At 48.6% G+C, this 25,927-nt stretch overlaps 1 protein-coding gene across 5 annotated transcripts in view; it reads right to left on the bottom strand.

Moving 5' to 3' along the window:
• The window catches only part of LOC140455426 (collagen alpha-1(XI) chain-like), a 338,251-nt gene that overhangs the window by 260,527 nt on the left and 51,797 nt on the right, over positions 1-25,927 (bottom strand). For all 5 annotated transcript variants that reach the window (XM_072550289.1, XM_072550291.1, XM_072550293.1 and 2 more), the window contains exons 2-3: positions 22,698-22,865; positions 21,864-22,080 (exon numbers count right to left, since the gene is read on the bottom strand). In XM_072550289.1, coding sequence (XP_072406390.1) covers positions 21,864-22,080; positions 22,698-22,865 — 385 coding nt within the window. The remainder of the gene's footprint in view (positions 1-21,863; positions 22,081-22,697; positions 22,866-25,927) is intronic.

Raw genomic sequence — 25,927 nt, 5'->3', positions numbered from 1 at the left:
CACGGAACAGTACACGGTCTGGAAACCAGGCACACGGAACAGTACATGGTCTGGAAACAAGGCACATGGAACAGTACACAGACTGGACATCATGCACACATAACAGTATATGGACTGGAAACCAGGCACACGGAACAGTACACGGACTGGAAACAAAGCACATGGAACAGTACACGGATTGGAAACCAGGCACACAGAATAGTACACAGACTGGAAACCAGGCACACAGAACAGTACAGGACTGGAAACCAGGCACACAGAACAGTACAGGACTGGAAAGCAGGCACACAGAACAGTACACAGACTGGAAACCAGGCACACAGAACAGTACAGGACTGGAAACCAGGCACACAGGACAGTACACGGACTGGAAACAAGGCACACAGAACAGTACACGGACTGGAAACCAGGCACACAGAACAGTACACGGACTGGAAACCAGGCACACGGAACAGTACACGGACTGGAAACCAGGCACACAGAACAGTACACGGACTGGAAACCAGGCACACAGAACAGTACAGGACTGGAAACCAGGCACACAGAACAGTACACGGACTGGAAACCAGGCACACAGAACAGTACACGGACTGGAAACCAGGCACACAGAACAGTACAGGACTGGAAACCAGGCACATGGAACAGTACACAGACTGGAAACAAGGCACACAGAACAGTACACAGACTGGAAACCAGGCACACAGAACAGTACACAGACTGGAAACCAGGCACACGGAACAGTACACGGACTGGAAACCAGGCACACAGAACAGTACACAGACTGGAAACCAGGCACACAGAACAGTCCACAGTCTGAAAACCAGGCACATGGAACAGTACACGGACTGGAAACCAGGCACACAGAACAGTACACGGACTGGAAACCAGGCACACAGAACAGTACACGGACTGGAAACAAGGCACACAGAACAGTACACAGACTGGAAACCAGGCACACAGAACAGTACACAGACTGGAAACCAGGCACACGGAACAGTACACGGACTGGAAACCAGGCACACGGAACAGTACACAGACTGGAAACAAGGCACACAGAACAGTACACGGACTGGAAACCAGGCACACAGAACAGTACACGGACTGGAAACAAGGCACACAGAACAGTACACAGACTGGAAACCAGGCACACAGAACAGTACACAGACTGGAAACCAGGCACACGGAACAGTACACGGACTGGAAACCAGGCACACAGAACAGTACACAGACTGGAAACCAGGCACACAGAACAGTCCACAGTCTGAAAACCAGGCACATGGAACAGTACACGGACTGGAAACCAGGCACACAGAACAGTACACGGACTGGAAACCAGGCACACGGAACAGTACATGGTCTGGAAACCAGGCACACAGAACAGTCCACAGTCTGAAAACCACGCACACAGAACAGTACACGGAATGGAAACCAGGCACACGGAACAGTGGGTGGCACGGTGGCACAGTGGTTAGCACTGCTGCCTCACAGCGCCAGAGACCTGGGTTCAATTCCCGCCTCAGGCGACTGACTGTGTGGAGTTTGCACGTTCTCCCCGTGTCTGTGTGGGTTTCCTCCGGGTGCTCCGGTTTCCTCCCACAGTCCAAAGATGTGCAGGTCAGGTGAATTGACCATCCTAAATTGCCCGTAGTGTAGGTAAGGGGTAGATGTAGGGGTATGGGTGGGTTGCGCTTCGGCGGGGCGGTGTGGACTTGTTGGGCCGAAGGGCCTGTTTCCACACTGTAAGCAATCTAATCTAAAACAGTACACGGACTGGAAACCAGGCACACGGAACAGTACACGGACTGGAAACCAGGCACACGGAACAGTACACGGACTGGAAACCAGGCACACAGAACAGTACACGGACTGGAAACCAGGCACAGAACAGTACACAGACTGGAAACAAGGCACACAGAACAGAACACGGACTGGAAACAAGGCACACAGAACAGTACACGGACTGGAAACAAGGCACACGGAACAGTACACGGACTGGAAACAAGGCACACAGAACAGTACACAGACTGGAAACCACGCACACAGAACAGTACACGGACTGGAAACAAGGCACACAGAACAGTACACAGACTGGAAACCAGGCACACAGAACAGTACACGGACTGGAAACAAGGCACACAGAACAGTACACGGACTGGAAACAAGGCACACAGAACAGTACATGGACTGGAAACAAGGCACATGGAATAGTACACGGACTGGAAACAAGGCACACAGAACAGTACACAGACTGGAAACAAGGCACACAGAACAGTACACGGACTGGAAACAAGGCACATGGAATAGTACACGGACTGGAAACCAGGCACACAGAACAGTACACGGACTGGAAACCAGGCACACAGAACAGTACACAGACTGGAAACCAGGCACACAGAACAGTACACAGACTGGAAACCACGCACACAGAACAGTACACGGACTGTAAACCAGGCACACGGAACAGTACACGGACTGGAAACCACACACACAGAACAGTACACAGACTGGAAACCAGGCACACGGAACAGTACACGGACTGGAAACCAGGCACATGGAACAGTACATGGACTGGAACCAAGGCACACGGAACAGTACACGGACTGGAAACCAGGCACACAGAACAGGACACAGACTGGAAACAAGGAACACAGAACAGTACACGGACTGGAAACAAGGCACACGGAACAGTACACGGACTGGAAACAAGGAACACAGAACAGTACACGGACTGGAAACAAGGCACACGGAACAGTACACGGACTGGAAACCAGGCACACAGAACAGTACACAGACTGGAAACCAGGCACACAGAACAGAACACGGACTGGAAACCAGGCACATGGAACAGTACACGGACTGGAAACAAGGCACACGGAACAGTACACGGACTGGAAACCAGGCACACAGAACAGTACACGGACTGGAAACCAGGCACATGGAACAGTACACGGACTGGAAACAAGGCACATAGAATAGTACATGGACTGGAAACCACGCACACAGAACAGTACATGGACTGGAAACCAGGCACACGGAACAGTACACGGACTGGAAACCAGGCACACGGAACAGTACATGGACTGGAAACCAGGCACACGGAACAGTACACAGACTGGAAACCAGGCACACAGAACAGTACACGGACTGGAAACCAGGCACACGGAACAGTACACGGACTGGAAACCATGTACACAGAACAGTACACGGACTGGAAACCAGGCACACAGAACAGTACACGGACTGGAAACCATGCACACAGAACAGTAAACGGACTGGAAACCACGCACACAGAACAGTACACGGACTGGAAACCACGCACACAGAACAGTACACAGACTGGAAACCAGGCACACGGAACAGTACACGGACTGGAAACCAGGCACACAGAACAGTACACGGACTGGAAACCAGGCACACGGAACAGTACACGAAATGGAAACCAGGCACATGGAACAGTACATGGACTGGAAACCAGGCACACGGAACAGTACACGGAATGGAAACCAGGCACATGGAACAGTACACAGACTGGAAATCACACACACAGAACAGTCTATGGACTGGAAACCAGGCACATGGAACAGTACACGGACTGGAAACCAGGCAAACAGAACAGTACACGGACTGGAAACCAGGCACACGGAATAGTACACGGACTGGAAACCAGGCACACAGAACAGTACACAGTCTGGAAACAAAGCACATGGAACAGTGCACGGATTGGAATCCAGGCACACAGAATAGTACACAGACTGGAAACCAGGCACACAGAACAGTACATGGTCTGGAAAATAAGGCACACGGAACAGTACACGGACTGGAAACCAGGCACACAGAACAGTACACGGACTGGAAACAAGGCACACAGAACAGTACACGGACTGGAAACCAGGCACACAGAACAGTACACGGACTGGAAACCAGGCACACAGAACAGTACACGGACTGGAAATCAGGCACAGAACAGTACACGGACTGGAAACCAGGCACACGGAACAGTACACGGACTGGAAACAAGGCACAGAACAGTACACGGACTGGAAACAAGGCACAGAACAGTACACGGACTGGAAACCAGGCACACGGAACAGTACACAGACTGGAAACCAGGCACTTGGAACAGTACACGGACTGGAAACCAGGCACACAGAACAGTACACGGACTGGAAACAAGGCACAGAACAGTACACGGACTGGAAACCAGGCACACAGAACAGTACACGGACTGGAAACAAGGCACACAGAACAGTACACAGACTGGAAACAAGGCACACAGAACAGTACACGGACTGGAAACAAGGCACACAGAACAGTACACGGATTGGAAACCAGGCACACAGAACAGTACACAGACTGGAAACCAGGCACACAGAACAGTACACGGACTGGAAACAAGGCACATGGAATAGTACATGGACTGGAAACCACGCACACAGAACAGTACATGGACTGGAAACAAGGCACACGGAACAGTACACGGACTGGAAACAAGGCACATGGAATAGTACATGGACTGGAAACCACGCACACAGAACAGTACATGGACTGGAAACCAGGCACACGGAACAGTACACGGACTGGAAACAAGGCACATGGAATAGTACATGGACTGGAAACCACGCACACAGAACAGTACATGGTCTGGAAACCAGGCACACAGAACAGTACACGGAATGGAAACCAGGCACTTGGAACAGTACACGGACTGGAAACCAGGCACACGGAACAGTACATGGACTGGAAACCAGGCACACAGAACAGTACATGGAATGGAAACCAGGCACACGGAACAGTACACGGACTGGAAACCAGGCACACAGAACAGTACACGGACTGGAAACCAGGCACACGGAACAGTACACGGACTGGAAACCAGGCACATGGAACAGTACATGGAGTGGAAACCAGGCACACGGAACAGTACACGGACTGGAAACCAGGCACACGGAACAGTACACGGACTGGAAACCAGGCTCACGGAACAGTACACGGACTGGAAACCACGCACACAGAACAGTACACGGACTGGAAACCAGGCACACAGACCAGTACACGGACTGGAAACCACGCACACAGAACAGTACACGGACTGGAAACCAGGCACACAGAACAGTACACGGACTGGAAACCAGGCACACGGAACAGTACATGGACTGGAAACCAGGCACACGGAACAGTACACGGACTGGAAACCAGGCACACAGAACAGTACACGGACTGGAAACCAGGCACACGGAACAGTACACGGACTGGAAACCAGGCACACGGAACAGTACATGGACTGGAAACCAGGCACATGGAACAGTACATGGAGTGGAAACCAGGCACACGGAACAGTACACGGACTGGAAACCAGGCACACAGAACAGTACACAGACTGGAAACCAGGCACACGGAACAGTACATGGAGTGGAAACCAGGCACACGGAACAGTACACGGACTGGAAACCAGTCACACAGAACAGTACACGGACTGGAAACCAGGCACACGGAACAGTACATGGACTGGAAACCAGGCACACGGAACAGTACACGGACTGGAAAGCAGGCACACAGAACAGTACACGGACTGGAAACCAGGCACACGGAACAGTACACGGACTGGAAACCAGGCACACGGAACAGTACACGGACTGGAAACCAGGCACACGGAACAGTACATGGACTGGAAACCAGGCACATGGAACAGTACATGGAGTGGAAACCAGGCACACGGAACAGTACACGGACTGGAAACCAGGCACACAGAACAGTACACGGACTGGAAACCAGGCACACGGAACAGTACATGGACTGGAAACCAGGCACACGGAACAGTACACGGACTGGAAACCAGGCACACAGAACAGTACACGGACTGGAAACCAGGCACACGGAACAGTACACGGACTGGAAACCACGCACACGGAACAGTACATGGACTGGAAACCAGGCACACGGAACAGTACACGGAATGGAAACCAGGCACATGGAACAGTACACAGACTGGAAATCACACACACAGAACAGTCTATGGACTGGAAACCAGGCACACATCACAGTATATGGACTGGAAACCAGGCACATGGAACAGTACACGGTCTGGAAATCACGCACACAGAACAGTACACGGACTGGAAACCAGGCACACAGAACAGTACACGGACTGGAAACAAAGCACACGGAACAGTACACGGACTGGAAACCAGGCACACAGAACAGTACACAGTCTGGAAATCACGCACACAGAACAGCACACAGTCTGGAAATCACGCACACAGAACAGTACACAGTCTGGAAACAAAGCACATGGAACAGTACATGGAGTGGAAACCAGGCACACAGAACAGTACATGGAATGGAAACAAAGCACATGGAACAGTACACGGACTGGAAACAAGGCGCATGGAATAGTACATGGACTGGAAACCAGGCACACGGAACAGTACACGGACTGGAAACAAAGCACATGGAACAGTGCACGGATTGGAAACCAGGCACACAGAATAGTACACAGACTGGAAACCAGGCACACAGAACAGTACACAGTCTGGAAATCACGCACACAGAACAGTACACGGACTGGAAATCACGCACACAGAACAGTAGACAGTCTGGAAATCACGCACACAGAACAGTACACAGTCTGGAAACAAAGCACATGGAACAGTACATGGAGTGGAAACCAGGCACACAGAACAGTACATGGAATGGAAACAAAGCACACAGAACAGTACATGGAATGGAAACCAGGCACACGGAACAGTACATGGTCTGGAAACCAGGCACACGGAACAGTACATGGAATGGAAACCAGGAACACGGAACAGTACATGGTCTGGAAACCAGGCACACAGAACAGTACACGGAATGGAAACCAGGCACACAGAACAGTACATGGAATGGAAACCAGGCACACAGAACAGTACATGGAATGGAAACCAGGCACACGGAACAGTACATGGTCTGGAAACCAGGCACACAGAACAGTACACGGAATGAAAACCAGGCACACGGAACAGTACATGGAATGGAAACCAGGCACACAGAACAGTGCATGGAATGGAAACCAGGCACATAGAACAGTATATGGACTGGAAACCAGGCACACAGAACAGTATATGGAATGGAAACCAGGCACACAGAACAGTACACGGAATGGAAACCAGGCACACAGAACAGTACATGGAATGGAAACCAGGCACACAGAACAGTACACGGACTGGAAACCAGGCACACAGAACAGTACACGGAATGAAAACCAGGCACACGGAACAGTACATGGAATGGAAACCAGGCACACAGAACAGTACACGGAATGAAAACCAGGCACACGGAACAGTACATGGAATGGAAACCAGGCACACAGAACAGTGCATGGAATGGAAACCAGGCACACAGAACAGTATATGGACTGGAAACCAGGCACACATAACAGTATATGGAATGGAAACCAGGCACACAGAACAGTACATGGTCTGGAAACCAGGCACACAGAACAGTACACAGTCTGGAAACAAAGCACATGGAACAGTGCACGGATTGGAAACCAGGCACACAGAATAGTACACAGACTGGAAACCAGGCACAGAGAACAGTACATGGAATGGAAACCAGGCACATGGAACAGTACATGGAATGGAAACCAGGCACACAGAACAGTACACGGACTGGAAACCACACACACAGAACAGTACACAGATTGGAAATCACGCACACAGAACAATCTATGGACTGGAAACCAGGCACACAGAACAGTACGCAGACTGGAAACCAAGCATATAGGACAGTCCACAGTCTGGAAACAAGGCACACGGAACAGTACACGGACTGGAAACCAGGCACACAGAACAGTACACAGACTGGAAACAAGGCACACAGAACAGTACACGGACTGGAAGCCAGGCATATAGGATAGTCCACAGTCTGGAAACAAGGCACACGGAACAGTACACGGACTGGAAACAAGGCACACGGAACAGTACACGGACTGGAAACCAGGCACACAGAACAGTACACGGACTGGAAACAAGGCACACGGAACAGTACACGGACTGGAAACCAGGCACACAGAACAGTACACGGACTGGAAACCAGGCACACAGAACAGTACACGGACTGGAAACCAGGCACACAGAACAGTACACGGACTGGAAACCAGGCACACAGAACAGTACACGGACTGGAAACCAGGCACAGAACAGTACACGGACTGGAAACCAGGCACACAGAACAGTACACAGACTGGAAACAAGGCACACAGAACAGTACACGGACTGGAAACCAGGCACACGGAACAGTACACAGACTGGAAACAAGGCACACAGAACAGTACACGGACTGGAAACCAGGCACACAGAACAGTACACGGACTGGAAACCAGGCACACAGAACAGTACACAGACTGGAAACCAGGCACACAGAACAGTACACGGACTGGAAACAAGGCACACAGAACAGTACACGGACTGGAAACAAGGCACACAGAACAGTACAGGACTGGAAACCAGGCACACAGAACAGTACACGGACTGGAAACCAGGCACAGAACAGTACACGGACTGGAAACCAGGCACACAGAACAGTACACGGACTGGAAACCAGGCACACAGAACAGTACACAGACTGGAAACAAGGCACAGAACAGTACACGGACTGGAAACAAGGCACACAGAACAGTACACGGACTGGAAACCAGGCACACGGAACAGTACACAGACTGGAAACAAGGCACACAGAACAGTACACGGACTGGAAACCAGGCACACAGAACAGTACACGGACTGGAAACCAGGCACACGGAACAGTACACAGACTGGAAACAAGGCACACAGAACAGTACACAGACTGGAAACCACGCACACAGAACAGTACACGGACTGGAAACCAGGCACACAGAACAGTACACAGACTGGAAACAAGGCACACGGAACAGTACACGGACTGGAAACCGGGCACACAGAACAGTACACAGACTGGAAACAAGGCACACGGAACAGTACACGGTCTGAAAACCAGGCACATGGAACAGTACACGGACTGGAAACCAGGCACACAGAACAGTACACAGACTGGAAACAAGGCACACAGAACAGTACAAGGACTGGAAACCAGGCACACGGAACAGTACAGGACTGGAAACCAGGCAAATGGAACAGTACACGGACCGGAAACAAGGCACACGGAACAGTACACGGACTGGAAACCAGGCACACAGAACAGTACACAGACTGGAAACCACGCACACGGAACAGTACACGGACTGGAAACCAGGCACACAGAACAGTACACAGACTGGAAACCAGGCACACGGAACAGTACACGGACTGGAAACAAGGCACACGGAACAGTACACGGACTGGAAACAAGGCACACAGAACAGTACACAGACTGGAAACCAGGCACACAGAACAGTACACGGACTGGAAACAAGGTACACAGAACAGTACACGGACTGGAAACCACGCACACAGAACAGTACACAGACTGGAAACCACGCACACAGAACAGTACACGGACTGGAAGCCACGCACACAGAACAGTACACGGACTGGAAACCAGGCACACAGAACAGTACACGGACTGGAAACCAGGCACACGGAACAGTACACGGACTGGAAACCACGCACACGGAACAGTACATGGACTGGAAACCAGGCACACGGAACAGTACACGGAATGGAAACCAGGCACATGGAACAGTACACAGACTGGAAATCACACACACAGAACAGTCTATGGACTGGAAACCAGGCACACATCACAGTATATGGACTGGAAACCAGGCACATGGAACAGTACACGGTCTGGAAATCACGCACACAGAACAGTACACGGACTGGAAACCAGGCACACAGAACAGTACACGGACTGGAAACCAGGCACACGGAACAGTACACGGACTGGAAACCAGGCACACAGAACAGTAAACAGTCTGGAAACAAAGCACATGGAACAGTACACGGATTGGAAACCAGGCACACGGAACAGTACACGGACTGGAAACCAGGCACACAGAACAGTACACAGTCTGGAAATCACGCACACAGAACAGTACACAGTCTGGAAACAAAGCACATGGAACAGTACATGGAGTGGAAACCAGGCACACAGAACAGTATATGGAATGGAAACCAGGCACACAGAACAGTAAACAGTCTGGAAACAAAGCACATGGAACAGTACATGGAGTGGAAACCAGGCACACAGAACAGTACACGGACTGGAAACCAGGCACAGAACAGTACACGGACTGGAAACAAGGCACACAGAACAGTACCACGGACTGGAAACCAGGCACACAGAACAGTACACGGACTGGAAACAAGGCACACAGAACAGTACACGGACTGGAAACAAGGCACACGGAACAGTACACGGACTGGAAACAAGGCACACAGAACAGTACACGGACTGGAAACAAGGCACACAGAACAGTACACGGACTGGAAACCAGGCACACGGAACAGTACAGGACTGGAAACCAGGCACATGGAACAGTACACGGACCGGAAACCAGGCACACGGAACAGTACACGGACTGGAAACCAGGCACACAGAACAGTACACAGACTGGAAACCACGCACACGGAACAGTACACGGACTGGAAACCAGGCACACAGAACAGTACACAGACTGGAAACCAGGCACACAGAACAGTACACGGACTGGAAACAAGGCACATGGAACAGTACACAGACTGGAAACCAGGCACACAGAACAGTACACGGACTGGAAACCAGGCACACAGAACAGTACACGGACTGGAAACCAGGCACACAGAACAGTACACGGACTGGAAACAAGGCACACGGAACAGTACACGGACTGGAAACAAGGCACACAGAACAGTACACAGACTGGAAACAAGGCACACAGAACAGTACACAGACTGGAAACAAGGCACACAGAACAGTACACAGACTGGAAACAAGGCACACAGAACAGAACACGGACTGGAAACAAGGCACACAGAACAGTACACGGACTGGAAACCAGGCACAGAACAGTACACGGACTGGAAACCAGGCACACAGAACAGTACACGGACTGGAAACCAGGCACAGAACAGTACACGGACTGGAAACAAGGCACACAGAACAGTACACGGATTGGAATCCAGGCACACAGAACAGTACACGGACTGGAAACAAGGCACACAGAACAGTACACAGACTGGAAACCAGGCACACGGAACAGTACACAGACTGGAAACCAGGCACACAGAACAGTACACGGAATGGAAACCAGGCACACGGAACAGTACACGGACTGGAAACAAGGCACACATAACAGTACACAGACTGGAAACAAGGCACACAGAACAGTACATGGACTGGAAACAAGGCACACGGAACAGTACACGGACTGGAAACCAGGCACACGGAACAGTACACGGAATGGAAACCAGGCACATGGAACAGTACACAGACTGGAAATCACACACACAGAACAGTCTATGGACTGGAAACCAGGCACACATCACAGTATATGGACTGGAAACCAGGCACATGGAACAGTACACGGTCTGGAAATCACGCACACAGAACAGTACACGGACTGGAAACCAGGCACACAGAACAGTACACGGACTGGAAACCAGGCACAGAACAGTACACGGACTGGAAACAAAGCACATGGAACAGTACACGGATTGGAAACCAGGCACACGGAACAGTACACGGACTGGAAACAAGGCACACAGAACAGTACACAGTCTGGAAACAAAGCACATGGAACACTACACGGATTGGAAACCAGGCACACGGAACAGTACACGGACTGGAAACCAGGCACACAGAACAGTACACAGTCTGGAAATCACGCACACAGAACAGTACACAGTCTGGAAACAAAGCACATGGAACAGTACATGGAGTGGAAACCAGGCACACAGAACAGTACATGGAATGGAAACAAAGCACATGGAACAGTACACGGACTGGAAACAAGGCGCATGGAATAGTACATGGACTGGAAACCAGGCACACGGAACAGTACATGGACTGGAAACAAAGCACATGGAACAGTGCACGGATTGGAAACCAGGCACACGGAACAGTACACAGTCTGGAAATCACGCACACAGAACAGTACACGGACTGGAAATCACGCACACAGAACAGTAGACAGTCTGGAAATCACGCACACAGAACAGTACACAGTCTGGAAACAAAGCACATGGAACAGTACATGGAGTGGAAACCAGGCACACAGAACAGTACATGGAATGGAAACAAAGCACACAGAACAGTACACGGACTGGAAACAAGGCACACGGAACAGTACAGGACTGGAAACAAGGCACACAGAACAGTACATGGACTGGAAACCAGGCACACGGAACAGTACATGGTCTGGAAACCAGGCACACGGAACAGTACATGGAATGGAAACCAGGCACACGGAACAGTATATGGAATGGAAACCAGGCACACAGAACAGTACACGGACTGGAAACAAAGCACACAGAACAGTACATGGAATGGAAACCAGGCACATGGAACAGTACATGGTCTGGAAACCAGGCACACGGAACAGTACATGGAATGGAAACCAGGCACACGGAACAGTACATGGTCTGGAAACCAGGCACACAGAACAGTACACGGAATGGAAACCAGGCACACAGAACAGAACATGGAATGGAAACCAGGCACACAGAACAGTACACGGACTGGAAACAAGGCACACAGAACAGTACACGGACTGGAAACCAGGCACACAGAACAGTACACGGACTGGAAACCAGGCACAGAACAGTACACGGACTGGAAACCAGGCACACGGAACAGTACACGGACTGGAAACCACGCACACAGAACAGTACACGGACTGGAAACAAGGCACACAGAACAGTACACGGAATGGAAACAAGGCACACGGAACAGTACACGGACTGGAAACCAGGCACACGGAACAGTACAGGACTGGAAACCAGTCACATGGAACAGTACACGTACCGGAAACAAGGCACACAGAACAGTACACGGATTGGAATCCAGGCACACAGAACAGTACACGGACTGGAAACAAGGCACACAGAACAGTACACGGACTGGAAACCAGGCACAGAACAGTACACGGACTGGAAACCAGGCACACAGAACAGTACACGGACTGGAAACCAGGCACAGAACAGTACACGGACTGGAAACAAGGCACACAGAACAGTACACGGATTGGAATCCAGGCACACAGAACAGTACACGGACTGGAAACAAGGCACACAGAACAGTACACGGACTGGAAACCAGGCACACGGAACAGTACACAGACTGGAAACCAGGCACACAGAACAGTACACGGAATGGAAACCAGGCACACGGAACAGTACACGGACTGGAAACCAGGCACACGGAACAGTACAGGACTGGAAACCAGTCACATGGAACAGTACACGGACCGGAAACAAGGCACACAGAACAGTACACGGATTGGAATCCAGGCACACAGAACAGTACACGGACTGGAAACAAGGCACACAGAACAGTACACGGACTGGAAACCAGGCACAGAACAGTACACGGACTGGAAACCAGGCACACAGAACAGTACACGGACTGGAAACCAGGCACAGAACAGTACACGGACTGGAAACAAGGCACACAGAACAGTACACGGATTGGAATCCAGGCACACGGAACAGTACACGGACTGGAAATCAGGCACACAGAACAGTACACAGACTGGAAACCAGGCACACAGAACAGTACACAGACTGGAAACCAGGCACACGGAACAGTACACGGACTGGAAACCAGGCACACAGAACAGTACACGGACGGGAAACAAGGCACACGGAACAGTACACGGACTGGAAACCAGGCACACGGAACAGTACACAGACTGGAAACCAGGCACACAGAACAGTACACGGACTGGAAACAAGGCACACAGAACAGTACACGGACTGGAAACAAGGCACACAGAACAGTACACGGACTGGAAACAAGGCACACGGAATAGTACACGGACTGGAAACAAGGCACACAGAACAGTACACAGACTGGAAACCAGGCACATGGAACAGTACACAGACTGGAAACCAGGCACACGGAACAGTACACGGAATGGAAACCAGGCACACAGAACAGTACACGGACTGGAAACAAGGCACACAGAACACTACACAGACTGGAAACAAGGCACACGGAATAGTACACTGACTGGAAACAAGGCACACGGAACAGTACACAGACTGGAAACAAGGCACACGGAACAGTACACGGACTGGAAACAAGGCACACAGAACAGTACACAGACTGGAAACAAGGCACACGGAATAGTACACGGACTGGAAACAAGGCACACAGAACAGTACACAGACTGGAAACCAGGCACACAGAACAGTACACAGACTGGAAACAAGGCACACGGAATAGTACACGGACTGGAAACAAGGCACACAGAACACTACACAGACTGGAAACAAGGCACACGGAACAGTACACAGACTGGAAACCAGGCACATGGAACAGTACACGGACTGGAAACAAGGAACACAGAACAGTACACGGACTGGAAACAAGGAACACAGAACAGTACACGGACTGGAAACAAGGAACACAGAACAGTACACGGACTGGAAACCAGGCACACAGAACAGTACACGGACTGGAAACCAGGCACACAGAACAGTACATGGACTGGAAACCAGGCACACAGAACAGTACACGGACTGGAAACCAGGCACACAGAACAGTACACGGACTGGAAACAAGGCACACAGAACAGTACACAGACTGGAAACAAGGCACACAGAACAGTACACGGACTGGAAACAAGGCACACAGAACAGTACACAGACTGGAAACCAGGCACACAGAACAGTACAGGACTGGAAACAAGGCACACAGAACAGTACACGGACTGGAAACAAGGCACACAGAACAGTACACGGACTGGAAACCAGGCACACAGAACAGTACACAGACTGGATACCAGGCACACAGAACAGTACACAGTCTGGAAACCAGGCACACGGAACAGAACACGGACTGGAAACAAGGCACACAGAACAGTACACAGTCTGGAAACCAGGCACACGGAACAGTACACGGACTGGAAACAAGGCACACAGAACAGTACACAGACTGGAAACCAGGCACACAGAACAGTACAGGACTGGAAACAAGGCACACAGAACAGTACACGGACTGGAAACAAGGCACACAGAACAGTACACAGACTGGAAACCAGGCACACAGAACAGTGGAAGGATTCTTTGTGTCCTTGGATGGAGGTGAGGGGGGAGGTGTGGGCGCAGGCTTTGCACTTCTTGCAGTGGCAGGGGAAGGTGCTGGGTGTGGAGGGTGGGTTGGTGGGGGCTGTGTGGACCTAACAAGGGAGTCGAGGAGGGAATGGTCTCTCCGGAATGCAGATAGGGTGGGGAGGGAAATAAATCCCTGTCTGTAGGTGGCAGAAATGGCAGAGGATGTTGCAATATATCCGGAGGTTAGTGGAGTGGAAAGTGAGGACCAGACAGGTACTGTCTTTGTTGTGATTAGAGACTGCAAACAGACACACAGAACAATACACAGTATGCAATATAACATACAGACAATCCACAGATTGGAAGCAGATGCACAGTACAATACACAAACTAGAATGAGACATGGGAAACACATTCTGGAATCAGGCAGAACAATGCACAAAGTATCCCCAGTTAGAACAATACACAGAATGCAATCAAAACTCTGAACAGTACACAGCATATAGCCAGTCAAATAGAGCAGTATACAGACTGGATCCAGACAGTGCACATACTGGAGTCAGAAACATGGAACAATACACAGACTAGAAAGAGATACACAAAATATTATACAGATTTAATATTACACAGACAGAACTACACACAGAGTTCAACTTCACAGACAGAACAGTATTCGGAGTGAATTCTACTCAGAATACAGACTGGAAGCACACACACAGTACAATACATAGACCAGAATGAGACACAGATACCAATACATGGACCGGAACCCAACAGGACAATACACAGACTGGAACTAAAAGAATAATGCACAAATTGGGATGACATAGCACTCTAAACAGATAGAAACCAGAAAAACACAGCAATACACAGACAGGAAGCACACACACAAAACAACGCAAACTTCAAAAACACATACAGATTGGAACAAGTCCCAAAGAAAAATATACAGACTGAAACCAGACATTCACAGCAATGTACAGATTGGATTCAGACAGACAGAACAATGTGCAAACTAGAAACACAGAGAACAATGCACAGACTGGAAACAAACAGACCGAAGAGTACACATGCTGAACCAGGCACACAGAATAACACAAAGACAGTAAGCAAACACACTGAATAATCCAGACAGCAGCTGGACACAGAGCAATACAGAGGCTGGACCAATTAGACACTGAACAATAACAGACTAGAAAGAAACAGAGAGAACAATTCACAGCTTGAACCAGACACACAGAAACAATACACTGACAGGAACCAAAAACTCAGAGCAATACAGACTGTAAGTGGGCACACACAGGAAAATACAGCCTGGATGCACACATACAGAACAATAAAAGGACAGGACCCTGAGACACAGAATGATACGCAGACTGGATCCACATACACAGAACAATACACAGACAGGAACAATGCAGAGCAAGACATAGATTGAAATGAGACATAAAGAAAAATAAACGAACTGAAACCACATGTACAGAGCCCTACACCATCTGGAACCAGACAACAGAACAATACAAAGACTGGATCCACATATATAGAACTCTGCACAGACTCAAATTAGAAACTCAGACCAATACAAAGACAGGAACAATACAGACAGGAACAATACACAGACTGAAAGAAGACAATAATAGCAATATACAGGCTGGAACTCCTCACAGAACAACACACACCCTGGAACCAGACACGCAGAACAATATGCAGACTTGAACCTGACAAACAGATAAGTGAAAGGTTGGAACTAGACACACTGGATAACATGCAGACTGGAACTAGAGCAATATCACAGACTAGCATCACACACACAGAGCAATATACAGACAAGACCCAGGCAGACAACAATACACCGACTGGAAACAGACACACAGAACAATGAAACCACACAGAATAATATACATATGCATAAGCATCCCAACACATACAAACGTAATACAGAAATGGATATCAGCCTGAAATACAGTGCAGGGTAAACCACAAAAATAGAAACAGTCTGATGGACAGAAGAACAAAAGGGACATTGGAACAAACACAAGATATATTGCACAACACATACACACCAATATCAAGGTCAACAGATGACTGGCACACACACAAAGCAAATTGTTGACATCAGAACACACACAGGATAATGTGCAGACTCCAAATCAAACTACAATAGAAACTGACTCACATGGATATCGGAATAGTACGCAGTTTGGAACAGGCTGACATGTCATAGAATCTTAGAATCCCCATAGAGCGGAAAGAGACCATTCAATACATCGAATCTGCACTGACTCTCTGAAGAGCATCCCACCCAGACCCTGACACCCCAATCCCCAAAATCACACATTTCCCACATCTACTCCACCTAGCCTGCATATCCCTGAACACTATGGGCAATTTAGCACGGCCAATCCACTTAACCTGCATAGCTTTGGACTGTGGCAGGAAACCAGAGCACCCAGTGGAAACCCATGCAGATACGGGGAGAATGTGCAAACTCCACCCAGACATTCACCAGAAGTGGGAATTGAGCCTGGGTACCTGCCACTGTGAGGCAGCAGTGCTAACCACTGAGCCACCGTGCCACCCATGTCCTTTTGGGAAGGGAGCAGTCCTCCTTTCCTGGTCTGGTCTCCATGTGACTCCAGACCCATAGCAATATGATTGACTTCTAACTACCCTCTAGGTAAAAAGGAATGGGCAATATGAGCAATGCTCATATCCCACGATTGAATAAAACAAAAATACACCTAGAATGATATACAGGCACAGAAAATGGAATTCTCACAGAAACAGATTCACATCCAGATAAAGAAGCAAAGATATGCATAAAGAACAACATATAGACAAAGGAACAAGCAGACACATAGTGAACAGGGAACAGTCAGAAAACAGTGTGAGATAGACACATAAATGCAGAACATTACACAGACTGATCTCATGTAAACAAATTCACACATACCCCAAATAATCCACCACCATAGTCAGAGACAGACAGACCCTTAATTTCTGCCCCTACAGCTCTCTTGCTGGCAAGGAGTTCTAAATACTCACAACCTTCGAAGAGAAGAAATACTTTCTCATCTCAATCTTAAATTGGTGCCCTTTATATTGAGACAATGCCCTCTGATCATAAACTCTCCCATAAACATCCTCTCAGCATCTCTCATGCCTCTCAACACAACATTCAGTCTGTTCAGTGAACCCCAATAAATTGTACCTGATAACAGCTTGTCATACGTGAGGACCCTTCCAAGACATATGGAGGAAATGGGGTGTTCAAAATGTTATTTCCCCTCCTCACTAACGTTGTATCATCTCACAGAGTGCACTGGTTGTACAGTAAGATCCATTATCGTCAAATGTAAAGCAATTTGCCAAAGTTTTCAGCTGACTGTCAAATCTATGCGCTACTACCCAAGGTACTGGTTTGTTATCACCCACCATTCCCAAATTTGGAAGACAGGTCCTCACCAGTTATTCCCTCCCATGCTGTCATGACCCAAACACGTGTGCGAGGCTGAATTGATTATGACCTCATGCGCCACCCATTCCCCACCAAAGAGCAGTATGGCCTGTTCCTGCTCTTCATCCGTACACTAATACACTGAGACAAACATAAATAAACAGACACACACCCAGAGACACACAGAGAGAGAAGCAGATGTACACATAGAGAGGAACACACGCATAGATACACACAAAAACACACAGATACTGACACAGAACCAAACAAGTACATACACAGATGCAAAACCACCTGATCGAGACACAGAGAGAGACACAAGGATACAGAATTAAACTGACACGCACTCACAGAAAGATACACCAGCAGAAATCAAGAGACAGAGAAATACGCATAGACATCGAAGCAAACAGAGATATACAAACACAAGACAGAGAAGTACAGGAAAAGAAACATACAGGCACATGGAGAGGTAGAAACAGGGAAAGAAAGGAGCACATACAGAGAGAGAAGCTGACAGAGAAACAAACAGAATATACATAATTACGTAGGCTTACATACATGGTCACAGTCAAACAGACACATACAGAGAAAAGGGAAGACACAGAAACAAACAGATTAACACACATAGAAAAATAGGCACAAAAGGAGAGAGAAATGCACACACACACACACACACACACACACACACACAGATGGTCAAAGAAACAGGGTCATAGACAGAAACAGAGAGTCAGGCATACATAAGGAGAAATGGCCATCCCATTTATCTTTTATTTAGATTTGCTACCTGCCCACTCTAATTTAGTGTACTGTTGTGCACCTGGGCCCCTAAATCTCTTTCTCCTTCCACTATTTCACCACTTAAATAATACCCCGGTCTGTCCCTTTTTGCTACAAAATAGATGATCTCACATTTTCCAGCAATGCAATCCATCTGCCACATTTTTCCCACTAGCTGATCTTTCCGTGTCTCTGTGAAATGTAATGCCTGAGTATGCAGTATGTGAAACGTCAACAATCCTGTTCCATAGAATATACGGTTCCCGATTGTAAAGTCTAACTCACTAACCAGATGTAGAAGCAGACAGACAATATAAAGAACTGCGCAGACATCAGCACACAGGACATAATAAACGTTTTAGTAAACTGGGAATAGGCATACTGAGAGATAGGTGCAGACAAGTACAAAGATTTATGTCTAAACTCCTGCACACATGGGAATACAGGAGCCTGCAGACTATTAGCCTAATGCACTTTGTATGGTGTGATCTGCCTGTACTGCATGCAAAACAAAGCTTTTCACTGTACCTGGGTACATGTGACAATAATTAATCAAATCCAAAAAAATGAACTCAGGAAACAGACAATCCAGTATGTACAAAGTAGATAAACAGAAGCTGGAAGAACTCAGCAAGCCAGGCAGCATCAGGGGGTGGAGGTGGGTACTGCAGATGCTGGAGATTAGAGTCTAGATTAGAGTGGCGCTGGAAAAGCACAGCAGGTCAGACAGCATCCAAGGAGCAGGAAAATCGACGTTTCGGGCAAAAGCCCTTCAGCTGGAATGCCTGTTGATGGGCGTTTTCCCGAAACATCGATTTTCCTGCTCCTTGGATGCTGCCTGACCTGCTGTGCTCGAATCTAGCATCAGCAGGTGGAAAAGTCAATGATTCTGGTATAACCCTTCTTCAGGTCTTCCAGCTTCATGTTTGTCTACTTTGGATTCCAGAATCTGCAGTTTTGGTATTTCTAACATAAGAAGATTAAACACACACACACACACACACACACTCTCTCTCTCTCTCTCTCTCTCTAGCAAAGCACATAACTGTAAGAAGTTAGAATTTGTGTTGACTCAATGTAGTAAAACCCCTAAAAGACTTCACAGGAATGATTATCAAGCCAACTGTGATGAAAACATTCTTTAACAAGCCATAAAAATAAGAATAAAAGTGATTGAAACCGCAGTCAAAGAGATGGGCTTTCAGGGTGTCTGGAAAGGGAAAACTGAAGTAGAAGGACGGAGAGATTCAGGGAGGGAATTCCTAGTATCAGGGCCCAGGCAGAGCCACAAATGGTGGAAAAGGGGAATCAAGGATTTTCAAGAGGCCAGAGTTAGAGGAGCACAGAGATCTCGGAGAGTCATGGGATTGTAGGAGATGACAAAAACAGGGAGTTGAAGAGAAGGATGAGAGTTCAGACCAAGTTAGGGGTGGGAGAGAAATGAGGCTCAGGATGAGTGAAGTTATGAGCAGCAGAGTTCGAGGTTAATTTTTTTTACAAGAGATGGGATAACGGACGGGAGAGGTTTGGAGTTATCAAGGAGGTAGCAAAGGCACAGATCAGTGTTTTAGCAGATGGATGTGCTGAGGTGGACACAGAGACAGACAATCAACCTGGGATGGGAATAGGTGGACTTAGTGATGGAGAAGATATGATCAGGAACCCAGCTCAATGTAAAATCCTGGATACCAGGATTTGGCTCAGCATCAGAAATGGCAGGGGAAGTGACAAAGCATAAAGACTGATACGCAAACATAGAGACACATGCACAAAGCATAGAGGCTCACACACCTTCACACACACGCACACAAAGCACAGGGACTGATAAACAGAGAGGTACACTCACAAAGCACAGAGGCTCACACACATACACAAAGCAAAGGGACTGTTATACATACATAAAGACATATGCACAAAGCACAGAGGGTCTCTCTCTCTCTCACACGCACACACACACACACACACACACAAAACACAGGGACTGATACACACCTAGAGATACATACACAAAACAGAGGGACTAATGTGCAAACATAAAGAAATATACACACACACCAATTACAGAGACTGATACACATGCAGATACACATGTGCAAAGCACACACACAAAGCACAGGGACCATATACACACACCCTCACATACACAAAGCACTGGGACTGATGCACAAACATAGAGATACACACACACACACACACACACACACACACACACCACCAGGATGGCTGCATACACAGAGACACACATACAAAGTGCAGAGGCTGACGCACACACAGACAAAGCATAGGGAATGTATACACACAGAGACACATACATAATGCACACAGGCTGGCACACACAGACACAAAGCACATGGACTGATACACACAAACACAGACACATACACACAAAGCACAGGGGACACACACGTACAGCAGCCCCATCTACTAACTTTCCATCGGAGAGATTGATGCCTCCAAAGATGGGGTAGTCCTCGGGTGCAGGCTTCCCACTGTGGTCCTCATACAGGAAGACAGGTGAACGGCCTAGCTCCACTCCCACCTGCTGCATGCCTTGCTCACTGTAGATGGACAGCAGGAAAGCTTGGTTTCCAACCTTCGGTTTCACCAGTGTCATGATGGAGAAGTCTTCGGGGAATCGAGTGCCTCCTGCACAAGAGAAGGGATCACTTCATCACTCATGCTCAGTGGCCATAGAGACAAGGAAAAGGTCAGTGAGTGACAAGAAAGGATTATTTCGTGGCTTCAGGGACAAGGGATGGTCACTCAGTAACCATACGTACAAGGAGAGGGTCACGGGAGTGGTTATATGGACAAGGGGAGGATCAATGTGTGGCAGGGATGAGAGGGAGTCACTGAGTGAACCGGGTTAAACAGAGACAGCTCAGTGACACACCATGCAGTCAGAGAACCTGCATTTACAACAAATCCAGACTTGACAACATATTGCTTTCTACATAAGCTCTTGGCATTCCTCTGGAACATGCAAAGGCAGCAAGTGCCCGGCTCAAAGACCCGCAGCACAGTACTGCACGTATGGATATGATCCACAGACTATCATTGTCTGGGGCAGGGAGATGAGGTCAAAGGTGGACTGTCAATCATCAGTCCGCAGCTACTGGGGGCAGAAAAAATGAGTAACCCCCAATCATTAACCAAAGGGTCAACCTATGGCCCCTCTTCCCCTTCCTCTACACCAGGATTTTCGGACATTGCGCAGAGGGCCTCCAGTTTCCCAGCATGCTCAGTTTGCTGTCCCTGCTTACCTGGGAAGAGCTGTTTGGTGGGAGCGCTGATTTGAGCCTTTTTGGATATTCTGTAAGCCACATCTGCACTGGAGACGGACTTCCTTTTGGGGCAGAAGCCTGTGGTCGTCCTTACTCCTTCAGGTAACCTGTTAAACTGCAACACTTGTAAAACATCTACTGGATCAGCTGTGGAGAGAGCAGATGAGAGGATCAGTCAGGTGGTGTGCTCAGACATAAGAGAGGGATATCCACCATAAGCATATCAGAACCCTCCTGAACTAAGCCTCAAATTATCCTTCAAATTACCTGTCAGGCCTAAAAGTTGCTGAATCTTGAATCTAATCCTTCTCTTATCTCTAGGTTCTCCTTTCAGGAATCTGTGATACGCTCAGTGACCACTCCCACAATGTCCCACTAGCTGTATGATTGATGCTGACCCTTCTCCAACTCCCAGAAGCCCAGAAAAACCTCTCCAATTCCAGACTGTCATGAGCATCTCGCTCAAAAATATCCATGTCATTTCCAAATGATCAGAAAATCCTTTTATTTGCGCTTAATATGAAATCTAAACACAACACATATCCAAAGACATCTGTCTGATCAGCACAGAGTCGATGGGATGAATAGCCTCTTGCTGTACCAGAACGATGGGATGTTCAAGGGTCATCCAAATTAAGGACCAAAGTGACCATTGAGTTGGAACAGTGGATGACTAATTGGAGAGGTGTGTCTGGTACAGAGGGATTAAACAACTGACCCTGAGACACTGTTTGTACACGTGGGGTTAAACAGTTCAGATAGGAGGCATTCCTAATACACAAATGGTTGAACAGTGCATTGTCAGATTCTTTCTCTGTCCACAAGTGGTTAAGCAGTGTGCCGTCAGTCCGTCTCAGTACACAAGGTGTTAAACAGCTCTGCAGGCAGTCTTGGTGCACAAATGGTTAAACAGCTCGCTATTAGATTCCCCACAATACCGAGAAGTTAAACAATTCACAACAAGACACACTCAACTAAACAGCTTAGTGCCATATTCTCTCGACAGACGATGTAACAAACAGTTCTCTGTGAGACTCTCTCTATATAATTGTACCATTCCCTTGTACTCAAACGGTTAAACAGTGCACTGCAGAATTCCCCAGTACACAAGGGGTTAAACAGTCTTTCAAGTTTTCTCTGGTTTTAAAGGGGTTAAGCAGCTCACTGCATGATTCCTCGGTACACAAGGAGTTAAAACACCTCACTGCATGATTATTATGATACAGAAAGGGTTAAATAGGTCTCTGCACAGCCTCCCAGTACATGAGTGGTTCAAAAGGTTACTGCATGATTCCCCCAGTACATAAGGAGTTAAACAGCTCACTGCATGATTCCCCAGGGGTTAAGTAGATCACTGTGATATTCTCCAGTACACAAGAGGTTAAACGGCTCAGTATATGACCCTGGTGCATGTGGGGGTAAACACTCACTGCACAATTTTCCTGATACACGAGGGGTTAAACAGCTCACTGCACAATTTCTTTGGTACATGAGGGGTTAAATAGGTCACTGCATGATCCCCTGATCCACGAGGGGTTAAACAGTTCACTGCACATTTCCCCTGGTACATGAGGGGTTAAACAGCTTACTGCATAATTCCCCTGGCACATGAGGGGTTAAACAGCTCACTGCACAGTTCCACTGGTACATGAGGGGTTAAGTAGATCACTTGATGATTCCCCAATATGAGAAGTTAGGCAGCACAGTGACTGACTCGCTCGGCACATGAGGGGTTAACGAGTTCGCACTGAGACAGTGCAACTGTACAAGTCGTGAAACAGCTCACTGTCAGACGGCCCCTCTGTGACAAGGAGACAAACACATTACTATGACACTGTCTACATACACGAGGGTGGGGTGTGGACACAGGTGGAGTTCAGCAGTTCAAACTGAGATACTCCTGGTCTCTGAGCACCTAAAATAACTCACTTTTGGGGGCACTCAGTATCTAAGGGGTTAAACAGAAGGGCCAAGCTGTGGGTTAAAAACGGCAACCTTTCATCGGTCTGACGGTGTCTCAGAAATGAGATTTGACCAGATTAGATTCCCTACAGTATGGAAACAGGCCCTTTGGCCCAACAAGTCCACACTGACCCTCCAAAGAGTAACCCACCCAGACCCATTTCCCTCTGAGGAGAAAGTGAGGACTGCAGATGCTGGAGATCAGAGCTGAAAATGTGTTGCTGGAAAAGCACAGCAGGTCAGGCAGCATCCAAGGAGCAGGAGAATCGACGTTTCGGGCATGAGCCCTTCTTCAGTCATTCCTGAAGAAGGCCCCTTGCCCGAAACGTCGATTCTCCTGCTCCTTGGATGCTGCCTGACCTGCTGTGCTTTTCCAGCAACACATTTTCAGCTCATTTCCCTCTGATTAATGCACCGAACATGATGGGGGGCAATTCGGCATGACCAAGTCACCTAACCTGCACATCTTTAGACTGTAGGAGGAAACCCACACAGACACGGGGAGCACGTGCAAACTCCACACAGACAGTCACCTGAGGCTGTACTCAAACCCAGGTCCCTCATGGTGTCAGGCAGCAATGCTAACCACTGAGCCACCGGAAGTGTCAGGGACCCTGTCAATACTCCAATTTCTAACAGGATGGTAGCTGGCAGATGGAGGTGGCACTTTGAATCCGCCAGCCTCAGTATGTCAACCCACTATTCTCCTGGCATCACCCGCCTTTGGCACCCCTCAACAACAACAACAACCTGCCTTCATATAGCACTTTCAAGTCCAGAAAGCCATCTTCCCCCCCAAAGGAGGCTCGCAGGAGTGACTGTCCCCGGATTAAGACAGGTTCGAATGACCAAAACGCTTGGAGGGGAGAATGAGGAAAAGGGGGGTGTTCTGCAGAGTTTCCTAATGGATTGACTCGGCAGGAAGGTTTGGGGACCCTGAGGGCAGGGCAGCTGGTGATGGGGTGTTTACAATCGGGTTTGATGGGTGGGGGCGGGTGTTGATGCTCAAGAAAGGGGCCAGGACCGGAGGAATGATCGCCGGTCTTGGAAGGTGGCGGGGCTGGAGCTGGAGCTGGAGATGGAGATGGAGACGAGGAGGGGCTCGAACAGGTGCCTGGGAATGTTGAACGCAGGAAATGCACACTTGCAATGAACTGGGGGGTTGTCAAGGGGCCTGAAAGTTCCGGCTGTACCCAACCCACCCTCTAAGTAAAAAGAAGTGTCTGATCTCAGACAACTGGGAAGGG

This window comes from Chiloscyllium punctatum, chromosome 30 (genome assembly GCF_047496795.1).
Source record: "Chiloscyllium punctatum isolate Juve2018m chromosome 30, sChiPun1.3, whole genome shotgun sequence".
Classification (NCBI taxonomy): Eukaryota; Metazoa; Chordata; class Chondrichthyes; order Orectolobiformes; family Hemiscylliidae; genus Chiloscyllium; species Chiloscyllium punctatum.
This window is presented reverse-complemented; position numbering and strand designations above follow the sequence as displayed.